General features: G+C 44.8%; 1 protein-coding gene across 4 annotated transcripts in view; it reads left to right on the forward strand.

Annotated features, from left to right (window-relative positions):
- The window catches only part of LOC106562117 (AT-rich interactive domain-containing protein 3B), a 61555-nt gene extending 41522 nt beyond the window's left edge, over window positions 1-20033 (forward strand). For 2 of the 4 annotated variants that reach the window (XM_014126720.2, XM_014126723.2), the window contains exons 5-10: window positions 10677-10860; window positions 12682-12935; window positions 14780-15052; window positions 15764-15805; window positions 15908-16000; window positions 16096-20033. In XM_014126720.2, the coding sequence (XP_013982195.2) occupies window positions 10677-10860; window positions 12682-12935; window positions 14780-15052; window positions 15764-15805; window positions 15908-16000; window positions 16096-16274 (1025 nt within the window). In that variant the 3' untranslated portion in view covers window positions 16275-20033. The remainder of the gene's footprint in view (window positions 1-10676; window positions 10861-12681; window positions 12936-14779; window positions 15053-15763; window positions 15806-15907; window positions 16001-16095) is intronic. The other 2 variants (XM_014126721.2, XM_014126722.2) reach the window with 2 other exon arrangements.
- The last annotated feature ends 2134 nt before the right edge of the window (window positions 20034-22167 follow it).

Consider the following 22167-nt stretch of genomic DNA (forward strand, 5'->3'; position numbering starts at 1 on the left):
CCCCCACTTCTCCAACAAAAAAAGATAGACCCCTCCGAACTAGTGAGTGGTTTGATCCATCCCAGTTGTCTCTGCTGTCTGTGAAGCAGTGTCCTGTCTTGTCGTGTAGTTATTTTTATTTTTTTATAATTTACTTTTATTTATTCAGGGGAGACCAATTGAGACCAGGATCTCATTTTCAATGGTGCCCTGATGACATAAAAGATAAACTACAAGATAGAATAACAAGTGCATTACATTAGAACATTACAAACATCACAGCCATTATAAATAAGTTATTAAAGTCAATATATCAAAACAGTTGCATACCTTGGTCAACTCATTTATCATCAGGGGTTTAAACTGCGCTAGGGGCACCAGGGAATCCAAATGTAATGCATTTTGTAAGTGATTCCAAAAAATGTGGAGCGTTAAAACTAAAAGCGGATTTACCTTGTTCGGAGGAGACCCGAGGAACGTCAAGAGTTAAGCAACCGTGTTAACGGGTTTGGGATCTCATGTTTTTATACTTTAACAACAAAGTTTAGTAATTGGGAAGCTTGTGTAGTAGAGCTTCTAGTGTAGTGTAGGGTTGGGCGGTATCCAGACTTTCCTACTGTTTCTGTACCACACCGGGGTGGGTATACGCTATTACCGAATGTGGTGAAAAAAACAACACCAGAAATGTAATATATATGAATATCTTTTTAAATACACACAAAACAGTTTTGACAACAAGAATCTTGATCCGTGAGGTGATTTAATGTCTTTGCTGTAACCAAGAAGCTTGATCTTGACATCTAGCCACTTAGCTAGCAAACCAAATGAATAGTTGGAGCCCAGAGCAGGATATCATTCATTTGACACATCTTAGATTTCTTATATTTATAATCAGTGGTGTAGCGTGCACCCTTGCAGCTGGGCCCCTAACTCCCTAAAATTGTATTGAAAATCATACCGTTGGTATTATTAAATACCTTAGTATACGGTGGCGGTGTCAGAGGAAGTCCCCAAAAATTGTCAACGACACCTGTCACTCAAGTCATAAACTGTTCTCTCTGCTACCTTATGGCAAACGGTACTGGAGAGCCACATCTAGGTCCAAAAGGCTCCTTAACAGCTTCTACTTCCAAGCCATAAGACTGCTGAACAATTAATCAAATGGCCGCCACCCAGACTATTTGCATAGACCCACCCCTGCCCCCCTCTTGTTTTTACACTGCTGCAACTCAGTTTATTTTCTATGCATAGTCACTTTACCCCTACCAACATGTATAAATTACCTCAACTAACCTGTACCCCTGCACATTGACTCGGTAGCCCCTGTATATAGCCTCATTGTTATTTTTTTGTTACAATTTAGTTTTTGTTTTTTACTTTAGTTTATTTAGTAAATATTTTCTTAACTCAATTTTCTTAACTGCATTGATGGTCAAGGGCTTGTAAGTAAGCATTTCCCGGTTGTATTCGGTGCGTGTGATTTGATTTGATACAGTGTAAATGGTAGTCTTGGCCAAAAATATTGGCACCCTTGCACTTTTTTGAAATAATGCACAATTTCTTCCAGAAACCTGTTGAAATTAAAACATATTTTGGTATCCACATATGTATGTCTTCGGTGTGCAGTTGAACAAAAAAAAAAATCTGATTAAGTTACTAAATCTTAACTAATTCCACAAATAAATCCTAAAATGGCCCGCACAATATTATTGGCACCTTCTAGAATTAGTTAGAAATAACTAGATGTCAAGCAGGTGATTCTCATTTACTTTGGAATTGAACTCACCTGTGGTGAGTTGAAGGTGGCTGCAGTATAAATATCCCGTGTTCAACCAGTTTGAATAGAGAAAAGGACTCATTCTCCTGTTTTGTGTCATTGTATGTACCGCAATGAGCATGGACAAAAGAAAGAAAACCAGATCATTATCTGAGGAGATCAGATGCACAATTGTAGCCAAGCATGGACAATCTCAAGGCTACATGTCCATCTCCAGAGACCTTGATGTTCCTGTTTCCACCGTGCGTAATGTTATCAAGACGTTTAAGGCCCATGCCACTGTAGCCAACCTCACTGGACGTGGCCGCAAGAGAGAACTTGATGGTAGATTGCAGCGAAGGATTATTCGAATGGTGGAAAAAGCACCTCGGTCAACTGCCACACAGATTCAAGCTGACCTTCAGACACAAGGTACGACAGTTTCAACTCGCGCCATCCATCGCCAACTCAATGAAAGGGGGATATATGATAGGTAGAGCCAGGGGGACCCCACTGCTGAGAGAAAGACATAAGAAAGCCTAGCCTGACTGCAATTTGCCAAAACGCTAATCTGGGAGAACAGGAGCAGTTTGCACAAGAGGAGTGCCAGTACAGATGTGCAGGAAGCTCATCGATGGTTATAGGAAGCGCATGATTGCAGTTATTTTGACCAAAGGCTGTGCTACCAAATATTAAGTCTAGTGTCAATAATTTTGTCCATGTCATTTCTGTTGATGGATATATTAGGTTCTGAATCAAAAACAAAGGTTCTGCAATATTAACAGTGAAATAAAGAAATGTGGAGACCAAATACTTTGTTCAATTTCAACTTATTTTTAGGGAAAATTGTGAGTTACTTGAAAAAAGTGTGAGGGTGCTAATATTTTTGGCCACGACTGTATATCACCCAAACATGGTTTAGTGTCAAGTGTACTGTAGTAAGTTGATGCGTCAAAAAAACAGATGCTGGGGGTTTGTTTGGCTATTGGAGTAAGAGCTCTGTATGACACACATACACAATACATGTCTTAATTGTCTCAAGACTTAAAAATCCTTCTTTAACCTGTTTCCTCCCTTTCATCTACACTGAATTGAAGTGGATTTAAGAAGTGACATCAATAAGGGATCATAGCTTTCACCTAGATTCAGCTGGTCAGTCTGTCATGGAAATGTTTTGTACGGTCAGTGTATATATGCCGTCTTGTGATCTTTTTCTATTCTATTATTTTACTTAGTATTATTTTATTGTTTCATTCACTTCTTTTTAACCTGTATTGTTGGAACTCTGAGCTTAAGTATCTCTCTGGTCACCCCCAAAGCCAATTCCTCCTTCGGCCGCTTCTCCTTCCAGTTCTCTGCTGCCAATGACTGGAACGAACTACAAAAATCGCTGAAAATGGAAACACTTATCTCCCTCACTAGCTTTAAGCACCAGCTGTCAGAGCAGCTCACAGATCACTGCACCTGTACATAGCCCATCTATAATTTAGCCCAAACAACTACCGCTTCCCTTACTGTATTTATTTATTTATTTTGCTCCTTTGCACCCCATTATTTCTATTTCTACTTTGCACTTTCTTCCACTGCAAATCTACCATTCCAGTGTTTTACTTGCTATATTGTATTTACTTTGCCACCATGGCCTTTTTGGCCTTTACCTCCCTCATCTCACCTCATTTGCTCACATTGTATATAGACTTATTTTTCTACTATATTATTGACTGTATGTTTGTTTTACTCCATGTGTAACTCTGTGTTGTTGTATGTGTCAAACTGCTTGCTTTATCTTGGCCAGGTCGCAATTGTAAATGAGAACTTGTTCTCAACTAGCCTACCTGGTTAAATAAAGGTGAAATAAAATAAAATCTAAAATTACATCTGCGACCCTGTGCATGTGACTAATAAACTCTGAATTGATTTGGATTTGTTGAAGGCAGGCTTCTCTTTGAACTACAGTAGCTCCACCAGCCGACTCAGCACAGCCAGGCCTATTAGCTAGTGACTGAATCTCGAGGCTGACAGTAGTTGTGCCCTAATCGTCTTAATGTTACCAGGCTGTCGGTCAGTCAGCTGTGTTTACTGAGGGCCGGCCACGTTGGCTTGGCGACGTGTCGGCGGCCAGGGCTGCGTAGTGTAGCGGCGTGGGAACAGTGGACGTGAGGAAGTCCCTAACCGTAACCCAGAGACGGAGTGCTCTGTCCACACCAATTACACCACGAATGGGCTCCAGGGGATCCATGTATGCATTACATTACCACTCTGCGCAGGGCTAACACTCACGCTACAGAGCTCCCACCCCCCCATACAGGACAGGGAGGCTCGCTGTGCTGTACACACTCACACACACTTTAGCAGAGCTACAATGGGAACATTCTGAGGCCTGTTTAATAGGGCTTTATTTTCATTTAACAGTTTCTGGAAATGACTTGCCTGAGAGTTTTACCAGCTCTTTCATATGAGCACATCTGTCCATACTATTATAGTAAGTGTTGTGCGAGCAAAATGGTTTCCAACTGAATCCAAACCTGTTGAATCTAACCTCCCCCGCTGGTCTGAAAGGTGGTAAAATGTCAGGCTACTCATATGGTGCATTGATTTAGAAACCATTTATTTGAATTTCATTCTGGTTTCACTACACTACTAACTCAAAACCATGAGTGTAGCAACACGTTATATAGATGACTAGCTCACAGATTCAGTTCCTTATGAGAAATGTGTGAAACATGGCTGTAAAGAACAGTGACTGGGGCCAGAATAGAAATGTAATGGTACTGGAAAATCTCTCCTCTGTCCTCCTCCCTCCCCCGCTCCTCTCTTCTCCCCTCACCCCCTTTTCCCTCTGTTTATTGTGCTACAGTTACAGCCACTGAAACTTGATAAGACCGTGGGGGATAGGGGCCGAGGGTAGTGCGCAGGGCAGGCGGTGGAGGGAGGAGCTGGATTAAGGGGCCTCCTGTCCTGAAGAGAATGATTAATGAGCCCCTAAAACTGGGATGCCCCGCCTTTTTGATAGGGGGAACACTGACGGACAGCAGACTAGGGAAAGACCGCCACGTGTCTGGACTGCAAGGGAGGAGGGCATGAGGGATAAAGGTAACCGACAGACAGAGGAGGAACAGGGAAAGGAGAGAGGGTAGAGGGTGCCACAACTACAGAGGCATCAGAGGGGAAGTGGAGTGAAGGGAGGCATCAGGCCTGCGTGTGTGGAAACAAGGCCACAGTCTTTCATTTCCCCTGGAAATGGGCGATCCATCACTGGGGCAGACACTGGGGGTGCGTCCCAAACAGCACCCTATTCCCTTATAGTTTACTACTTTTGACCCGAGCCCTATGAGCACTACTTTTGACCTGTGCCCTGGTTAAAAGTTGTGCAATATATGGGGAATATGGTGCTATTTGAGACGCAATTTGGGTCTGGGGCTGGTCCAGACAGGCTGGGATGGGCTGGCAGAGTAGAGTGGGCCCCTGAGGGAGGAAAGGGTGGGAACCGCAGGGCCAACCCCAGCCCAGCGCTGTCAGAGCCACTGCTTTATAATAAATGCCTTATAGAATCTAGACAGATGCCAAAAAGGACAAGTATTCTTAGCTGCAGACATTTCTCTCTCTTTGATCAAAGATGTGGTCAGCGTGCTTATATGTTAGAGGTCTGAGATTGTCTTGGGTAATTTTAAAACCCCGCCCGCCCAAATTACAAAGCTGTATTTAGATGCAGGCTCATCCACAGGCAGACCCATCTGTCCTCTGTTTTTCCCCACTTCAAAACCAAAGGAAATTGGGGTTTTCCTGATGTCAGCTCGATTGGAATCAACTCCATCTTATTTGTTTTTAGTTTCGGTACCATCAGGGGCCCGCCCTTCTTTTATGTTTTAGTGTCTTTCTTTCTTCCTCTCCCCACCCCCCACCTCGTCCTGTCTTTTCCTGAATCAATCTACTTGGTTGTGGGGTGTATTCAGTGATGTAAACGTTGCAGACAGAAACAGAATGAATAGAGCTGTGACGATTCCCTACTCTATTTGACAAGGTTTCAACCTGACCGTTGTAAAGTTAATGTAACATCTTAATTTCTCTCTGTGTATTTCTCTCTCTCTCTATAGTTCTCTCTTTGTCCATTTCTCCATATGTGTCCTGTTCTGTGTGCACTGGAGTTGGGATTCCTCTCCATCGCAATCCAGTGATGGATGGACTGAAGTAGTTAACGGCCCCTGAAGGAGATCTTCACCAGCACAATAGCCCTGCACTGACATACAGTATGGTGTATATAGTACCGTTACATACAACTCAGTATGTACTGGTACACGTTGGATTTTCAAGAGAAACAAGGAATGACAGATGTCTGTACTGTCGGGGGATAAAGGATGTCTCAAAAGAGCCTTAGTGCGTTTTGTACTCATTTACGCACACAGTCAGTGGTACAGTATCGATCCTACACCTTCTACTTTTTATTGCTTTCTCTAGGTTACAATGTCAGCCCACGCTACTATGGTCCACGTATATAGGCTGTTCCATTCCAGGGCAAGGTTCCAATCAGCAGTTACCATAGAAGGTTTTGTATTGAGTTGTGAGGGGTACCTGGTTTGCTCTCCTCCAGACCCCATGCTATCCCCAGTCCTCAGCAGCTGATGCTCCTGTATTGATCACCTCTTGCTGGGCTCCAAATGAGGCTCGCCAGCTGATGGCTTTATCTGTCAATCTGGGTGTCCATTGATTGGAGCAGTTATCTATGAAATAAAGAGAGGGGGGGGGGGGGCAGCGGTCCACTGAGACCCTGTCAGTGGTCCACCTGCCGGTGGAGAGGTTTCTGTCCCCTACCTGCCCTCTAAACCAGCCCTGTTCTAGTTGACCACCTCTGTGGTCACTGCTCTTTTTGTTATTTGAGGAGCAGCTGATTTCAGACGTGTCTCTCTCTATTACCTCAGACGAGAATGATGTCGTTTCATATTTTGTTGGGGAGAGTAAACTTAGAAGCACAGTGGAGATCAAAAAGCCGTCTAGTAATGTGCTCATCATGTCAAATTAAAATTTTGATGGAGATTTAGCCGCCAGTGCAATTTGGTTACATTAGACTACTGAAACTGTAACTGAATACAAATGTAAAAGTGTAGGATATGGTTTGATCTCTGGTTGAGATTGAGGGATTTGAGATCAGGGCTAGATCTCTTCCGTCTTCCGGGCCATGTTTACCTTCAGGGGAGATGGGGGGGGGGGGTGAATCTTCCCCCCCATCACCTCTTTATCTGATGCACTGTTGATTAGAGTCCAGTCAGCCAGTAGTCCAAGCCAGACCCCGCTTGGCCTCGAGGGACTGGGTTACAGGCTCACTTTTCACGCTATCCACATTCCGCCCTTTCAATCCCCCTCCCCCAATTCACCAGGTGACCCATCTTTGTGACCCATCTTTATGACCCGAGAGGAGGGAGTCATGTTTCCCTCTCTCTCCCTCTCTTTTTAATCTTTCTCTCTCCCTCTCTCTTGCTCCTTCTCTCACCCCTCTATCGCTGATCTTCTTACTGAGCTAATTGTTCCCAAGGAGATAGAGATTACTGTCCCCATTTTGGACTGCAGCCAGATCACGGTCTACTCCGTGAGTTGTTACTGTTGTTCCTTTTATCATTGACGAGACTTGACGTATCAAAAGATTTGTCCTATAAATAAAAAGGGCTCTCGTTCCCAGGCCTCAATCTAGTGATTTACATGTTGTGTATTGAGTTTAACATATAATGGACGGTCTCTTTGTAATTTACTCTTCAAAAGCTTGTTGTGGGGTTTATTTTTCATGGTTTGTCATGAGACACTAACCCCCCCCCCCACCTCCCGGCCTGGCAGGCACCAGCTGTGCTTTTATATCCCCGCCTGCCTGGTGTTATTGGCCTCCTACGTATATAGGGGGTGATCTTAACTCTCTCTAGATAGGAGGGCTGTTTGGCTGCTGTGTGTCCACATACGTATTCCGTACCACTTGATCTGAATTGGTCAGTCATGTGATGCATATGAATGGCTCTCCCCAGACTAAAGATAGCTGAAGAATTCCATACCGTCGTTGGACTTTACCTTCTATGTCCCTCGGCCCGGCATTACAAATAAAACAAACGCTGCTCCAGCAGCAGCATAGCAGGCCCTGACAATACCAGGCTCAACATATGAACATGTAAACCAAATGGCCTGGGTCCCTGGGTAAACTAAACATCCAGCAGGAGCAGTCAGTGCTGCTAGTGGACTGTAGTGGGTTTGAGGCAGAACAAAACAGTGGTGGGAAGCTGCAGGCCCTTGTTTGGTCTAATCTTGGGTATTGCTGGTGGTGGGTTGGGAAGGGGGGGCTCCAAAGGGGTTTGGGGGGGAGGGGGGATCTTCTGAAAGGACTCAGACACTGACATGAGGCAGAGGCCATTTGTGTTTTGGCTGACACCTTTTTTATAGCAGTAATCCAGGCTTTATCCAGCTGGCTATCCCATCCACCTCATCCGCTCCTTCCCTCTCTCAGAGCATGTGGGGGGGGGGTGGGTCCACAGAAAGCGATACATCCTTTAGATAATGATGGGCTTATAAATGTGCTCCTGCCTGTCCTTGTCTCTCATCTCTCTCCATCCTCTTTTTCCTTCCTCTTTTCCTCCTCCCTCACTTCCGAAGAGGTGGAGCAGGATGGTAGTGAAACCCCACACCTCGTGGCAACACATTGTGTGGGAAATGCATTTCCTGTCTCTTCTCCCCAGCCCCTGTCAGCTGGAGTGCCAGTAATGTGTAACCATCTATATATCATTTATTTATTATAGAACTCTTTAATGCAGACAGCTGTTTTACAAAAGAATTGGTCAGGGATCATCATGTAATGACCTTGTTTTTTATCACATGGAGATGGAACGCATCCTTGGAACTGTAGGGAGCAGTGTGGATGGTGCAGGGGGTTAACCCTATCATGTGACAAGGGGATGCTTCAACACCAGTCTCATTGGTGGTTTTTTTTTCAATCCTGGAACTGTGACTCACTGATTTGACTGGTTCAGACTGCAGTAGGCTGGTCTCACTCTCTTTCGGTCTTGTTCTCTATCCAGCACAGTGTCTTCTAAGCTGGACTGTGTTCACTACTGAAAATAATACTTAAATTACTGTACTGTAAATCCCTCCCAGTGGGGTGCCTCCTGGGGGCCTTTCTCTGTTGGGCTCTGGCCCTGTCTGAACACTGGAAGTACCGCGAATGGAGGAAGGAGTTAGGGAGTGGCTCAGGGGGCCTTCACCACCACAGCACTTCCCACCACCGTGACCCCTGACCTCCACAGCCATTAATCACTTGCCTCCTGATGGCCCTGTCCCAGGGGGAAAATCAGTCCAGGGCAAAGGACGATGGGAGGTGAAGCCTGTAGCCAATTACAAATTGTTTCGGTGCTGCTGTGGACAAATCCCTGCTGCCCTTTGAGGGAAAGCAGCCAATAGTGGCCTACATTAACGCTAGCATGAGCTAATGCTTCAGCTGTTCAATATGTGCCCTGCTATCATGGCTACTCTGCTCTGCTACTCATTTCTACATCGACTGACTCAGGGGTTGGGTTTCCCAGATTAAAACATGAGGTGTTTAAAGGGATTGTGCCCACAGGCCTAAAAGAGCTAGGACAGATGTTTCTCACCAAAGACTTCTCACTAATGTTTCTCTATCTCCCCCAGTCCAGCTAAAGGGGCTTTGGTTAATTACATCATTTAATCATTTTCATTAATGGGTTGTTGCAGTTTGCTCACATTTCAGCAGATCCTGTTGAAACGTGTTCATTTGATTCTGTAGCGTTAGGTTTATTGTAGTGTTTGTATTTTGTTTACGCAGGTAGAATATCTACTTCAGAGTAAAAATCTATTGTCTAAATTTAAAATACTGAGTCGCTTCTATACATCGCTTCCTGATGGTCCTATTCCTGACATTGATATTAGTCTCCTGGAATGGAATAGAGGCATTGGTGTGAATTAAAGCCTAAATGCCGGGTTGTCAGTGCAGGTCAGGTCTATTGTGCTTATCTGTTCTGGCCTCATTGTCCAGGGGGGCATACGGCTGGCTGTGTATGAAAACGGCTTCCTGCTGACCTGCACTTTAATTCAGACATCAATAACCCCTGGCCAACCTTTGACCCCTGCAGTTGTACTAATTGTTTGATGCAGTATTGATGTCCTTACAGCGCTGCATTAAATAACTGTGGCCTGACCAGGGCTCAGGCAGGCCTTTTTACACCACATTCCTGCTGCTTTTGATAGGCTGTATGTTCTGGAAGCGCAGGGCTACTGGCTCCTGATCTATCTCCCCTCTACCCGGCCTCTCTCTCGCCCTCTCTCTGTCTCTCTCTCTCTGTTCTCTCTTTGTGCTGGGCTGTGTGGTGGCTGGTGGTAGTGACACTTTGCTCTCTGTGCTAATCAAACATCCTGCCTGATGTCATCTCATCCACCACACAGAGAGACAGGACTCCGGACACATTACTGGGCTGTTGGCACTTCCTTAATCTTACAGGAAACTGATGTTATGTCATAGTGGCCATGTACAATCTATAGTTCATTTTATGTTATGTGTATATTGTACCCTAGTTTTGTGAAATGTCTTTCTCCTTTCAGATTTGTTTTATTTATTACTACTACTATGACGACGACTACTAATACGACGACTACTACTACTACTACTACTACTACTACTACTACTAGTGTACTATAGATGAGAAAGTGGCTATTTTGGCAAAAGTACCTTCTGTTTCAGAGTCTGTTCATTGTCTCTAGAGATCAGAGACCATTTCTGTTACCATTAACTGTTCAAAGCATGTTACAGTGCTATGAACATATTGAGTAAAAAAAAAACATTTTTTTTTAGGTTGTTAAAACGTGCAACAAGCCTCCTCACTCACACCATTCCAGCTCCTTCAGCAATGTAACTTCAACAGGATATTTGGGTCCATATTGATGCGTGTGGTTCTGCCTTCAGGGACTCCAGTGAACCGCATCCCCATCATGGCCAAGCAGGTTCTGGACCTGTACATGCTTTACAAGCTGGTGACAGAGAAGGGTGGCCTGGTGGAGGTCATCAACAAGAAGATCTGGAGAGAGATCACCAAGGGCCTCAGCCTGCCCACCTCCATCACCTCTGCTGCCTTCACCCTCCGCACACAGTAAGTGTCTCTCTCTCACTCTCTCTCTCTCTCTACCCCATTCTGCTTAATCCTGTGTCCCTATGATGTGTGTCTCTTTCTGTGATGTCTGTGTCTGTCTGCATGTGTCCATTCATCCTGACCCTAGGTGTGTGTGTGTGTGTGTGTGTGTGTGTGTGTGTGTGTGTGTGTGTGTGTGTGTTACATCCCTCTCTTTTAACTACTCACCTTCTCCCTCGCCACATTTCATCCTCCAGCCATTACATCACACGTGTGAGGAGCCCATTGATCCAGTAGATTTTGTGATGTGATTTGGATCAGAGTTCACAACAATTGAGGTGGGCTTTCACTGAGGGGCGAGCGCTCTGCGTTCTGTAAGCCCTTGTGTAGGGCTTTAGCTCTCTACACTGCTGCCTGTATACCAGAGAGCCTTAATGAACCTTTTATGTATTTTTAATGCTAGCCTACTCAGCCTGCCTGTTCTCTCCAGCAGCAACGGTCCACTGGTCTTATCTAATGGATAGTGCTCTTCACTCCGTATTGATCCTCAGTGTTCTCTCCCTCTCTATTATGCACTTCGCTTTTATACATTTTTATGGGGTGGAAAAATAGCAATGCTGCTGATGCTATTGCACGCTCATGGGCTGTTACATACCATGGTCTCTGTTAGGTAGCACTTTGACCTCTCTGCCACTGCATCTACACTACATGAACAAAAGTATGTGGACACCTGCTCGTCGAACATCTCATTCCAAAGTCATGAGCATTAATATGGAGTTGGTCCCCCCCCACCACTCTTCTGGGAAGGCTTTCCAGTAGATGTTGGAACATTGCTGCGGGGACTTGCTTCCATTCAGCCACGAGCATTAGTGAGTTCGGGCACTGATGTCGGATGATTAGGCCTGGCTTGCAGTCGGCGTTCGAATTCATCCCAGAGGTATTCGATGGAGTTGAGGTCAGGGCTCTGTGCAGGCCAGTCAAGATCTTCCACACTGATCTCGACAAACCATTTATGTTTTGTGCACAGGGGCATTGTCATGCTGGAACAGGAAAGGGCCTTCCCCATCTGTTGCCACAAAGTTGAAAGCACAGAATCGTCTAGAATGTTATTGTATGCTGTAGCATTAAGATTTCAGACTGCCAGATGGTGAAGCGTGATTCATCACTCCAGAGAACACGTTTCTAGTGCTCAAGAGTCCATTGGCGGCGAGCTTTACACCCCTCCAGCCGAGGCTTTGCTTTGCTCATGGTGATCTTAGGCTTGTGTGCGGCTGCTTGGCTATGGAAATCGGTTTAATGAAGCTCCCAACGTTCTTGTGCTGAAGTTGCTTCCAAAGGCATTTTGGAACTTGGCAGTGAGTGTTGCAACCCCACTACGCCCTACAGCACTTAGCGGACCCTTTCTGTGAGCTTGTGCGGCCTACCACTTCGCGGCTGAGCCGTTGTTGCTCCTAGACGTTTCCACTTCACAATAACAGCACTTTCAGTTGACCGGGGCAGCTCTAGCAGGGCAAAAATTTGACGAACTGACTTGTTGGATAGGTGGCATCCTATGACGGTGCAACGTTGAAAGTCACTGAGCTCTTCAGTAAGGCCATTCTACTGCCAATGTTTGTCTATAGAGATTGCATGGCTGTGTTCTAGATTTTATAGACCTGTCAGCAACGGGTGTCGCTGAAATAGCCAAATCCACTAACTTGAAGGGGTCCCCACATACGTTTGCATATATAATATGTGTGTGTACTCTGATCTGAAGACCCATGGATGCACGCATGACTGTAAGTCGCTTTGGTCTGCTAAATTGCATATCTTATCTTATATCTCAATGTTTGTCTCATTCAGGTACATGAAGTACCTGTATCCCTTTGAGTGTGAGAGGAAAGGTCTAAGTTCGCCAGGCGAGCTTCAGGCGGCCATCGACAGTAACCGCCGGGAGGGCCGTCGCCCCAGCTACAGCAGCAGCCTCTTCCGCTTCTCCCCCAGCACAGCCCCTCACATCCTCTCCCCTCCCAAGATGCACCTGTCTGCACTGGGGGCCGGGTCCGCTGGGAGCCTCAACGGCCTCCTGGCCTCACCCGTCCACTCTCTCAAAAAAGGTGAGTATTAAAGGATCATCAACTTCTCAATAAAAAACTGGAAATAAAAGATTAAGATTGGAAAATAAATCATTATAAATGTATTAATTCAAATAAATACTGGAATTACGATATAGCCTAAACACACAGTAGGCATCTTGGCAAAAGGAAAAAGACCATGCTCTCTATTGGGTTCAAATAAGATAGAAGTGAGAGTTGTGCTCCGGGTTTGCGCATCGGACTGATCGGAGCGCAACCCTCAACAAATATCCATAGTGCCGTAGCGCTCTCTGTCGCAATGGTTAGGAACTACAGGAGAATTTTCTTAAATTGTCTGGATAGGATTAGACACCACAGCCTACAGACTGTAGAGAGTCAGACATTATGTACAGTACAAGTATTACAAGAAGAAATGCTCTGATTTCTTAATGGCCCTTTACAGAAGTATTTTGTACTTTACATTCATTGGCAGGCCTTGTGTTATGTAATCTCTGTAGCACAGGAGGTTGGTGACCCCTTAATTGGGGAGGACAGGCTCGTGGAAATGGCTGGAGCGCAATAAGTGGAATGGTATCAAATACATCAAACACATGGTTTCCACCACCCGAGTGGCGCAGCAGCCTAAGGCACTGCATTGCAGTCACTACAGACCTGGGTTCGATCCCAGGCTGTGTCACAGCCGGCAGTGACTGGGAGACCCATGAGCCGGCACGCTATTGGCCTCGAGTCGTCCGGGTTAGGGGAGGGTTTGGCCGGCCGGGATGTCCTCGTCCCATCGCGCTCTAGCGACTCCTTGTGGCGGGCCGGGTGCTTCAACACTAACTACGGTTGCCAGTTGTACAGTGTTTCCTCCGACATATTGGTGTGCCTGGCTTCCAGGTCAAGTGTTTCCTCCGACATATTGGTGCGCCTGGCTTCCAGGTCAAGTGTTTCCTCCGACATATTGGTGCGCCTGGCTTCCAGGTCAAGTGTTTCCTCCGACATATTGGTGCGCCTGGCTTCCAGGTCAAGTGTTTCCTCCGACATATTGGTGCGCCTGGCTTCCAGGTCAAGTGTTTCCTCCGACATATTGGTGCGCCTGGCTTCCAGGTCAAGCGAGCAAGGTGTCAAGGAGCAGTGCGGCTTGGCAGGGTTGTGTTTCGGAGGACGCATGGCTCTCGACCTTCGCCTCTCCCGAGTCCGTACGGGAGTTGCAGCGATGGGACCAGACTGTAGCTACCAATTGGATAGAACGATATTGGGGAGAAAAAGGGCTAGAAGTACAAAACATGTGGTTTCCATGTGTTTGATGCCATTCCATTAATTCTAGCCATTATTATGAGCCGTCCTCCCCTCAACAGCCTCCACTGTTCTCCAGTGTCTATTGTACTGTAGATTGTGTGACGGTCAATGTGCTATGCACTCCCTTTGTGATCAAAGCTTCTGAGTGTGACTGAGGGTTTGACCCTGGGCTGTTCACTGTCTCTTAACCATTTACTACTGATTAATAACATGTTTCCCACAGACAGCAGGACACTTTACGGCCAGCCTGGATTACAGCTGTCTGTCCTCATCAATAGGATCTGGCTTGATCACTACCATTACCTGTTTTTCTTATCTGATCTTGCCTTTGATGTTAATGGAATGCTGCTCAGTTACAGAAAATAATGTATAATGGCCCACATAATTGCTGTGTTTTTTTTCTTTCTCTAAAAGAGGTAGTTATTGTTTCAACAGATCTCCCTCCCTTTCTTTGGCCTCATTTTACTACGTTAAATTGTCATTTCATCCAATTTTTTCTTCATATTTTACAATACTGAAATTAATCTTATTTTTGTTTCCATGAAAGTGACATATTCTACCTCTCCTACCCTGCCTCTCTTTAGAAGAGATCACCCCCTCCTTGATGGCAGCGGCTCGTGGTTCCTCCATGTCCCTGGCGCTGGGGCAGCAGCAGGTGGCAGGGCTGGCGCGGGCTGCCACTCTGGAGCAGCTGAGGGAGAAGCTGGAGACTGGTGAGGGCCCTGAGAGGAAGATGGCACGCCTGGCAGAGGAGCAGCAGCAGCGTCTGATGCAGCAGGCCTTCCAACACAACCTGCTTGCCATGGCCTCCCAGGTTCCCATGAACCTGCGCCTGGGCAACAGCACCACCGCTAGAGGTACGTGCCCAGGCTGACTCCCCCTGGGCACTCTATACAGTTACATATTATAGTCAGTTTGTATCCAACACATGCAGTACATTAGTAATCATTTTCTCAATGAAACGCATACATTTAAGTACACTAGTGATGTACACTGAAGCTCCCTCGATGCCTGACTCTCTGAGCACCATGAAACAACGCACAGCCTACACCAGATTCCCTCCGCTCTCCCGTGAGATAGAGGAGGATGACATTTAGAAGCCATTCTAAAGGCAACGCAGCGGTCACTGCACAACAGAGATAAAGGCTTTCAGCCCACTGCTAGCTGACTCACTGACCTGTGTCTCTTCAGCACAGCCTCTGGCTGTTTGTATATACGTCATAACACATGCTTTGTTTGGTGCCTTAATGTTATCACATGCTGGTTATTCCCCATCTCTCTCTCTCTCACTCTCACTCACTCACTCACTCACTCACTCACTCACTCACTCACTCACTCACTCACTCACTCACTCACTCACTCACTCACTCACTCACTCACTCACTCACTCACTCACTCACACACGCAGTAGAGGTTCAGCCTGTATGGGTGTTGAATGTGTGTGTGAGAGTACAACAATCAACGCATTATGACTGCTACACAAGAAAAGCTTTGAGAGGCGAAGTGCAGAATGTTTTCCTGGGTTTTCCTGGGGTCACTGTGACATGATTGTGTTTCTCTCTCCTCAGTGGGTTATGCAGATGTATGCTGCAAGACACCCACAAGGAAATGTTCGTGACACCCAATTCTCACACACTGCATGCTATTGTACAGTACCGGATTCTGCTTTCTGCCCACAGTGGTTTACACTTCCTCTTTCTCTTTCTTTCCAGATGAGAAGCAGCAGGACATGGCTCTGAGCATCTCCACCAATGGATCTGCTAGCATCAGTGTGTCTGTGGAGGTCAACGGCACACTCTATTCAGGTGTGTGTGTGTGTGCGCGTGCGTGTAAGAAATAAACTGATTTGGTTGTGTTGTTTATCTTGCAGTAATATTCTGTTTGTCCTTCTGTCCTGTAGGAACCCTGTTTGCGCAGAAGTCAGGCGCACCAGGGACTAGCGTGTCCACTGCGGCAACAGTGCCCCCTGCTGGACCCAGCACTGGGTTTGGGTTCGCCACCTCTGCCCACAGTCCCAGCTCCTCCTCTTCTTCCAAGGGGCCTTGCTCAGCCGAGCCCTCCACCAGTGGCTCCCCTTAGCTCAGGCCGCCCTACCACCCACTCTCCAGGCTTTTCCTCAACACCGAGGCCTAGCATGAATACAGTACATTGATAAATCGATAAGAAAAAAAGAAACTGGTGCACAACAAATACCTCATCGCTCCTGTCAACCTTGGCTACCCATTTATGAATACACAATTCACACACCCAATTACATCTCAAGAGAACATGAACACACACACACACCTATGCATTTTACACACATGTACACATACACACATGCATTTCAGACACCCAGCACAGACACCCTTATCCCAAACACATGCTAAACACAATCAAAGAGCTCAGCCAAAACCCACTGACAGGTGTTCACAACTGAACTTGAAGAGTTTTATTTTGTTTGTTTGTTGGCTTTTTGTTTTTTCGAATTAATATTATTATTATTAATACTATTTTTTTAGTTATCTTTTTACATACCTCAAATCAAGTAACCTGCAGTGGTATCTTTACCTCAGGAGCTGTAGTATACTTCACCTGAATTAACTTTATTTTTGTATCCTTTTTGATCTTGTTGAAATCAGGGGAATTTCTGGGAATTTCACAACGGAACCTCACTCACCTCAGCACACCTCCCACGCATTCATACAGTAATCCTATCACAACGCTCGAGTTGCCATGACGACGGGCCGTAGCCTTTTTACTTCTGAGTGCACTACTTTATTGATCCTACAGATCGCCATGTAATACCTCATATACAGTAGTCACTCCCACAATCAATACCAGGGAGTCACCCCCTCATTCAGCCTATTTGGAATGATGTACTTAATCTTCAATCTAACTCAAGAAACTGATGGGCAATGTGTCTAAAGGGCTTTGAGGATCAGAATTAGCTTTAGATATTTTTTTCACACACGGTATGAGGTTATAAGAACTGACTGATCCGCCAATCTATTTAGGACTAGCAAGCCCCAAGCTCACCACCCCTCATCTATCTAATAATCAGAAAGGTAGTGAAGGTGTTCTAGTCCCTGCTCTGGGATCAGTGTGTGTCCCTAGTTCAATTCAACAGAGAGGAGAGACAAATCATCCATCAATGGTTTTCCTCCAACACTGGCAGACCAGACCTGAAGTGTTTTAACCACATACCTTTTCAAACCTCATATTCACCTCTCCGTGTGGGAGAGGGCCCTTTCTCAGGAAGCATAGTGAAGTCTCTTATTATGGACTCGCTTTGTCATTTAAAAAAGGATTCCACCGAAAGAATGCGCAAGTCTAACAGACTGTCTTCAAAGAATACCTCAGACTCTCTAGAAGGAGACGTACACTACATACCTCATAGCTGCAAAGCCAGCGTGACTTGACCTGGTGGTTCGAGTCCCTGTGACGAGCAACGGTCCACAGGAGTGGACTCCTCCGGAATGCTGGACTACATACGTAGACTTGACTACTGGGTTTTCTTGGGGACACATTATTATACCAAGCTGAACAGGGATGGGCTTGCTCTCCCCCGGTTTTCTCTGTATTTGTTTGGTTTACTTCATACTGCGTTTTATGAGATGAAATCTATTTAAGAGTATTGCTCTGCATGTGTACAATCAGGTGGCCAGTATTTTACACCGTAATCATCTACATGTGTGGTAGCCTCTGGCCGTTGCACAGCTGAATACCAAAGACTAGCCCTGTCCCCTGCCCAGGCTGTTATGGGCTAGCTGCTGTGGGTTAGCTGAATAGGCTAGCTGAACCACTAGGTAGGATACAGTGGAGTAAAGAATGGGTTCCATGTTAGCCCATCTTCTATAGTCCCTGCTGTTAAAGTTGTCAGCTCTGGTCATGTTGCTTTATTAGCTTCTTAATCAGACCTTTGCCTACCTGTGATTGAGTCTTGGGCCCGGTATGGTTCTGCCTGGCATGGCACCCATCGCCTGACATACCAGGGATATACCTCAGTGAGTTATGCTGCAGTGAACAGTGCATGACACACAAGGCCCTTTGGCATGACCTCTACATTGAATAAGACAGAAAGGGTAGCTGTTTTGACAGCTGGTTTCTCTGTCTAAATTCAAAGTCCAGGCCTCCCAAATTTCTCAGACACATCCACAGTTACAGTATTTCCATTCTCAAACTGTTCAAGTAATTACTCTGCATTTTTAATAGAACATGATTTGAATGAAATGAATTTCTACCATTATCTGTGAGGCATTTAACTGTTTCTAAACCTTTCACCCCTGATCTCCTGTAATCTCTGAGGTGGGCAGCCTTGTTGCTTTTAGTAAGCTGTGTTTTAGCTGTTATTTGTTGGCTTTTGTGGACTTTTTGCAGTGCAGACCACAGGCCAGGATTACAGGACCACCACAACATATATACAATGACTAAAGAGACACCTGCAATCCCTCGTGATGAAATATTATGTCCACATTTAATAAAGGTGAAAGATGTAGTTGCTGCCTTAAAATCATCTGTGAGAGAACAGTGAACCTTTCAGGAGCTCTCTGCTAGGAATGACTGTTTTATCTTCAAGCTTAATCCTTTGAAGAGTAAACTATTTCCATTATCTTTATGAATTCAATCAGACATTAAGGCATTCATCAATCATGTTATTGGTTTCAAAACCAAGGTATGCTATTTATTTGTGTCGATTTTTTTTCTTCTGATGGACCGAGTTAGCTGGATCACTTAGGTGGTGTCACAAAACCCCTTTTTCGTTTCTCTCGTTGTTTTAGGAACGGACATTTCTGTTTTTTCCAATCAGTCTAGTCAATGACTGTCTGCCAGTGTATCCTTACAGCCTTTGCATGAGAGAGGGAGCGTGTGTATGAGTGTGAGAGCAAGTTCAGAATATGCTGGAGGAGGGTGTGTAACAACCATGTAATGCCATGTAGGAGACTGCAGGTGGTGCTGTCCTCTAAGACCTCACCATGACAAGGGTGGGCAACAAGTTAGAACCACATTTACTGGGAATTCAGTTTACAGCTCGGGCTTATGTGGGTTACAATTGTTGGTGTGTGTGTGTGTGTGTGTGTGTGTGTGTGTGTGTGTGTGTGTGTGTGTGTGTGTGTGTGTGTGTGTGTGTGTGTGTGTGTGTGTGTGTGTGTGTGTGTGTGTGTGTGTGAGAGAGAGAGAGAGAGAGAGCTCTTGAAGACCCCCTACCTCAGGGCATTGGGCTGCAGTCATTGTTGCATTTGATATTGAAGTTATGCAATTGGCATGTATACTGAGGGACACATCCAAATGCAAATCTTGGATGACCCAAAAGCTATCTACTGACTTGCTAAATGCTATTTTAGACTGGTTCGGTTTTTGTCGCTTTTTGATTTTTGTCGTCAGTTACAGGCAAGGTCACATCACTCAAGAAACTGTGAAGTTGAAAGTCTGCAGAACCTTGTCCCTGGATGGTTTGGATTTTATTAGATTTTTAATTATTTAAATCTAACCTGATCTGTGTAATACAAGTGCATATGCAAGTGGTTATTGAATACCTCATTAATCAATTCTGTTGTTTTTGGCTTGTACAATGCTCCGTATATAAATCTGTGAGGTTTGTGCATATTTTTGTACTGTTATTATTATTATTATTATTATTATGGACATGATAATGATATTATAGTTTTCTCTTTTGATTAAAACAAAATTGGGACAACGTAAATGCTTGTAAAACTGGTTTGTGCTGATTGTATTTAAAAGAGGAGCACTTTTCCAAAGTGATTTTGTCATTCAGTTTTGTTCACATTAGTAATATAAAGATATGGTTCTCAGGGCTTTAAACGTGTATGTCATGATAAAGTTTTACTTTATATCTTATCTGTGTGTGTGGTTTTTGTGAAGAGTGGCTTGAATTTCCTTCCACTTGCCAGTTGGTCAGCGCATGCTCGCAGTACACGTCCTGGTAATCCGTCTGGCCTTGTGAATGTTGATCTGTTTAAAGGTCTTACTCACATCGGCTGCGGAGAGTGTGATCACACAGTCTTCTGGAACAGCTGGTACTCTCATGCATGTTTCAGTGTTATTTTCTTCGAAGCGAGCATAGAAGTAGTTTAGCTCGTCTGGTAGGCTCGTGTCACTCAGCAGCTCTCGGCTGTGCTTCCCTTTGTAGTCTGTAATGGTTTGTAAGTCCTGCCACATTCGACGAGCGTCAGAGTAGGTCTTAGATTCAATCTTAGTCCTGTATTGACGCTTTGCCTGTTTGATGGTTCGTCGGAGGGCATAGCGGGATTTCTTATAAGCTTCCGGGTTAGAGACCCGCTCCTTGAAAGAGGCAGCTCTAGCCTTTAGCTCAATGCGGATGTTGCCTGTAATCCATGTCTTCTGGTTGGGGTATGTATGTACTGTGCTATTGGCTGTGTGAGAGATGGTAAAATTCCTAAGAAATCTCCACGTGTCATTACGAAAAGAAACTGGAAGCGGTTTGATATTCAAGGTTTTTTACATGTATCTAGCATTGAATGGAATGAATCCCTGATGTTGAACTAGCCTTTTCTTACTTCCACAACGCATTCCAGGATGTATGCAATAGGCATGCCCCTTTAAAAAAAATGCAGGATTAATGGCAGAGAGAACCCTTGGTTTACTAAGGAATTTGCAAAAATCATAAGGGAACGAAATGCTATGTGGGCTAAAGCAAGAGGGACTGGTTTGGCAGATGATTGGATGGCTTTTAAACGTCTTTGAAATATGGGTGTGGCTATGATCCGTAAATTGAAAGCAGACCACTACCTGAAATCTACTTCACATAATTTAATCCATCCAAATTCTGGCAAGTAGTGAAAGGTTTGGAGTGCAAAAAAGATACACAGCTTTCCAAACAATTCTTGGTAGACACACAGATTGTAACTGAGAGAACCTCCATTCTGAAAGCCTTGAATCAGCAGTTTTTAGATGCAGGCAGTTTATTTGAAAAGGTCAAAGGTATAATTGAGCCCCCTATGAATTTACCTGACACCCCTGTGCACTCCTTCACCTGGTTCTCCTTTTCATCCTTCTCTGTTTCAGAAGTGTGTCAAGCCCTGAAAGAAATTGATGGAAAAAAATCCCTTGGCCCTGATGAACTAGACCCCCGCTTCCTGCACCTAGCTGCAGACATCATTGCTCCCCCCTTAACATGTATTTTTAACCTCACGCTTGATGTTAAGGAAATCCCCAAGTTATGGAAATTTGCTTTTGTACTGCCTCCTGAAAGGTGGAGATCCTTCGCTACTGGACAACTATCGACTCATCAAAATTGTCTGTACTGTCTAAGGTACTGGAGTCCTTAGTTAGTAGGCAGCTAAAGGCCTACTTCCAAGAAAACAACATCTTAAATGGAATGCAATCAGGTTTTAGGTCTGGACACAGCACTGTTTCAGCAACATTGAAGGTTTTAAATTACATCCACTGTGCTCTTGATAAGAAGTTACATTGTGTGTCTGTCTTTATTGATTTGTCGAAGGCTTTTGATACCGTGGATCATGCTGTGTTAGTGCAAAGGTTAAAATGTTGTGGAGTTACTGGTCATGCTCTAGATTGGTTTATAAATTACCTATCAAATCGTACACAATGTGTAATGGCGGATGGTTGTAAATCTGAGTCTATAGACGTGTGTTCAGGTGTTCCGCAAGGTTCTATTTTGGGCCCACTGTTGTTCATTTTGTATATCAACAACATTAGGGATCTTATTGAAACAGCAGATGTTCATTTTTATGCAAATGGTACTCTTCTTTATTCAAGTGGCAGTAGTTTATCTTTAGCTTTTGAAAATGCCCAAAGAGCATTTAACATCATACCACATAATCTGTATGATTTAAAGCTGGTTCTAAATTCGTGTAAAACAAAATGCATGGTATTTTCAAATGTCAGGCATGTTACTAATCATGTCATTGCTACATTGGCTGGACATACTAGAGTAAGTTAAAGTGTACAAATATTTGGGTGTATGGTTTGATGATAAACTGAGCTTCCC

This window comes from Salmo salar, chromosome ssa11, assembly GCF_905237065.1.
Source record: "Salmo salar chromosome ssa11, Ssal_v3.1, whole genome shotgun sequence".
Taxonomy (NCBI): domain Eukaryota; kingdom Metazoa; phylum Chordata; class Actinopteri; order Salmoniformes; family Salmonidae; genus Salmo; species Salmo salar.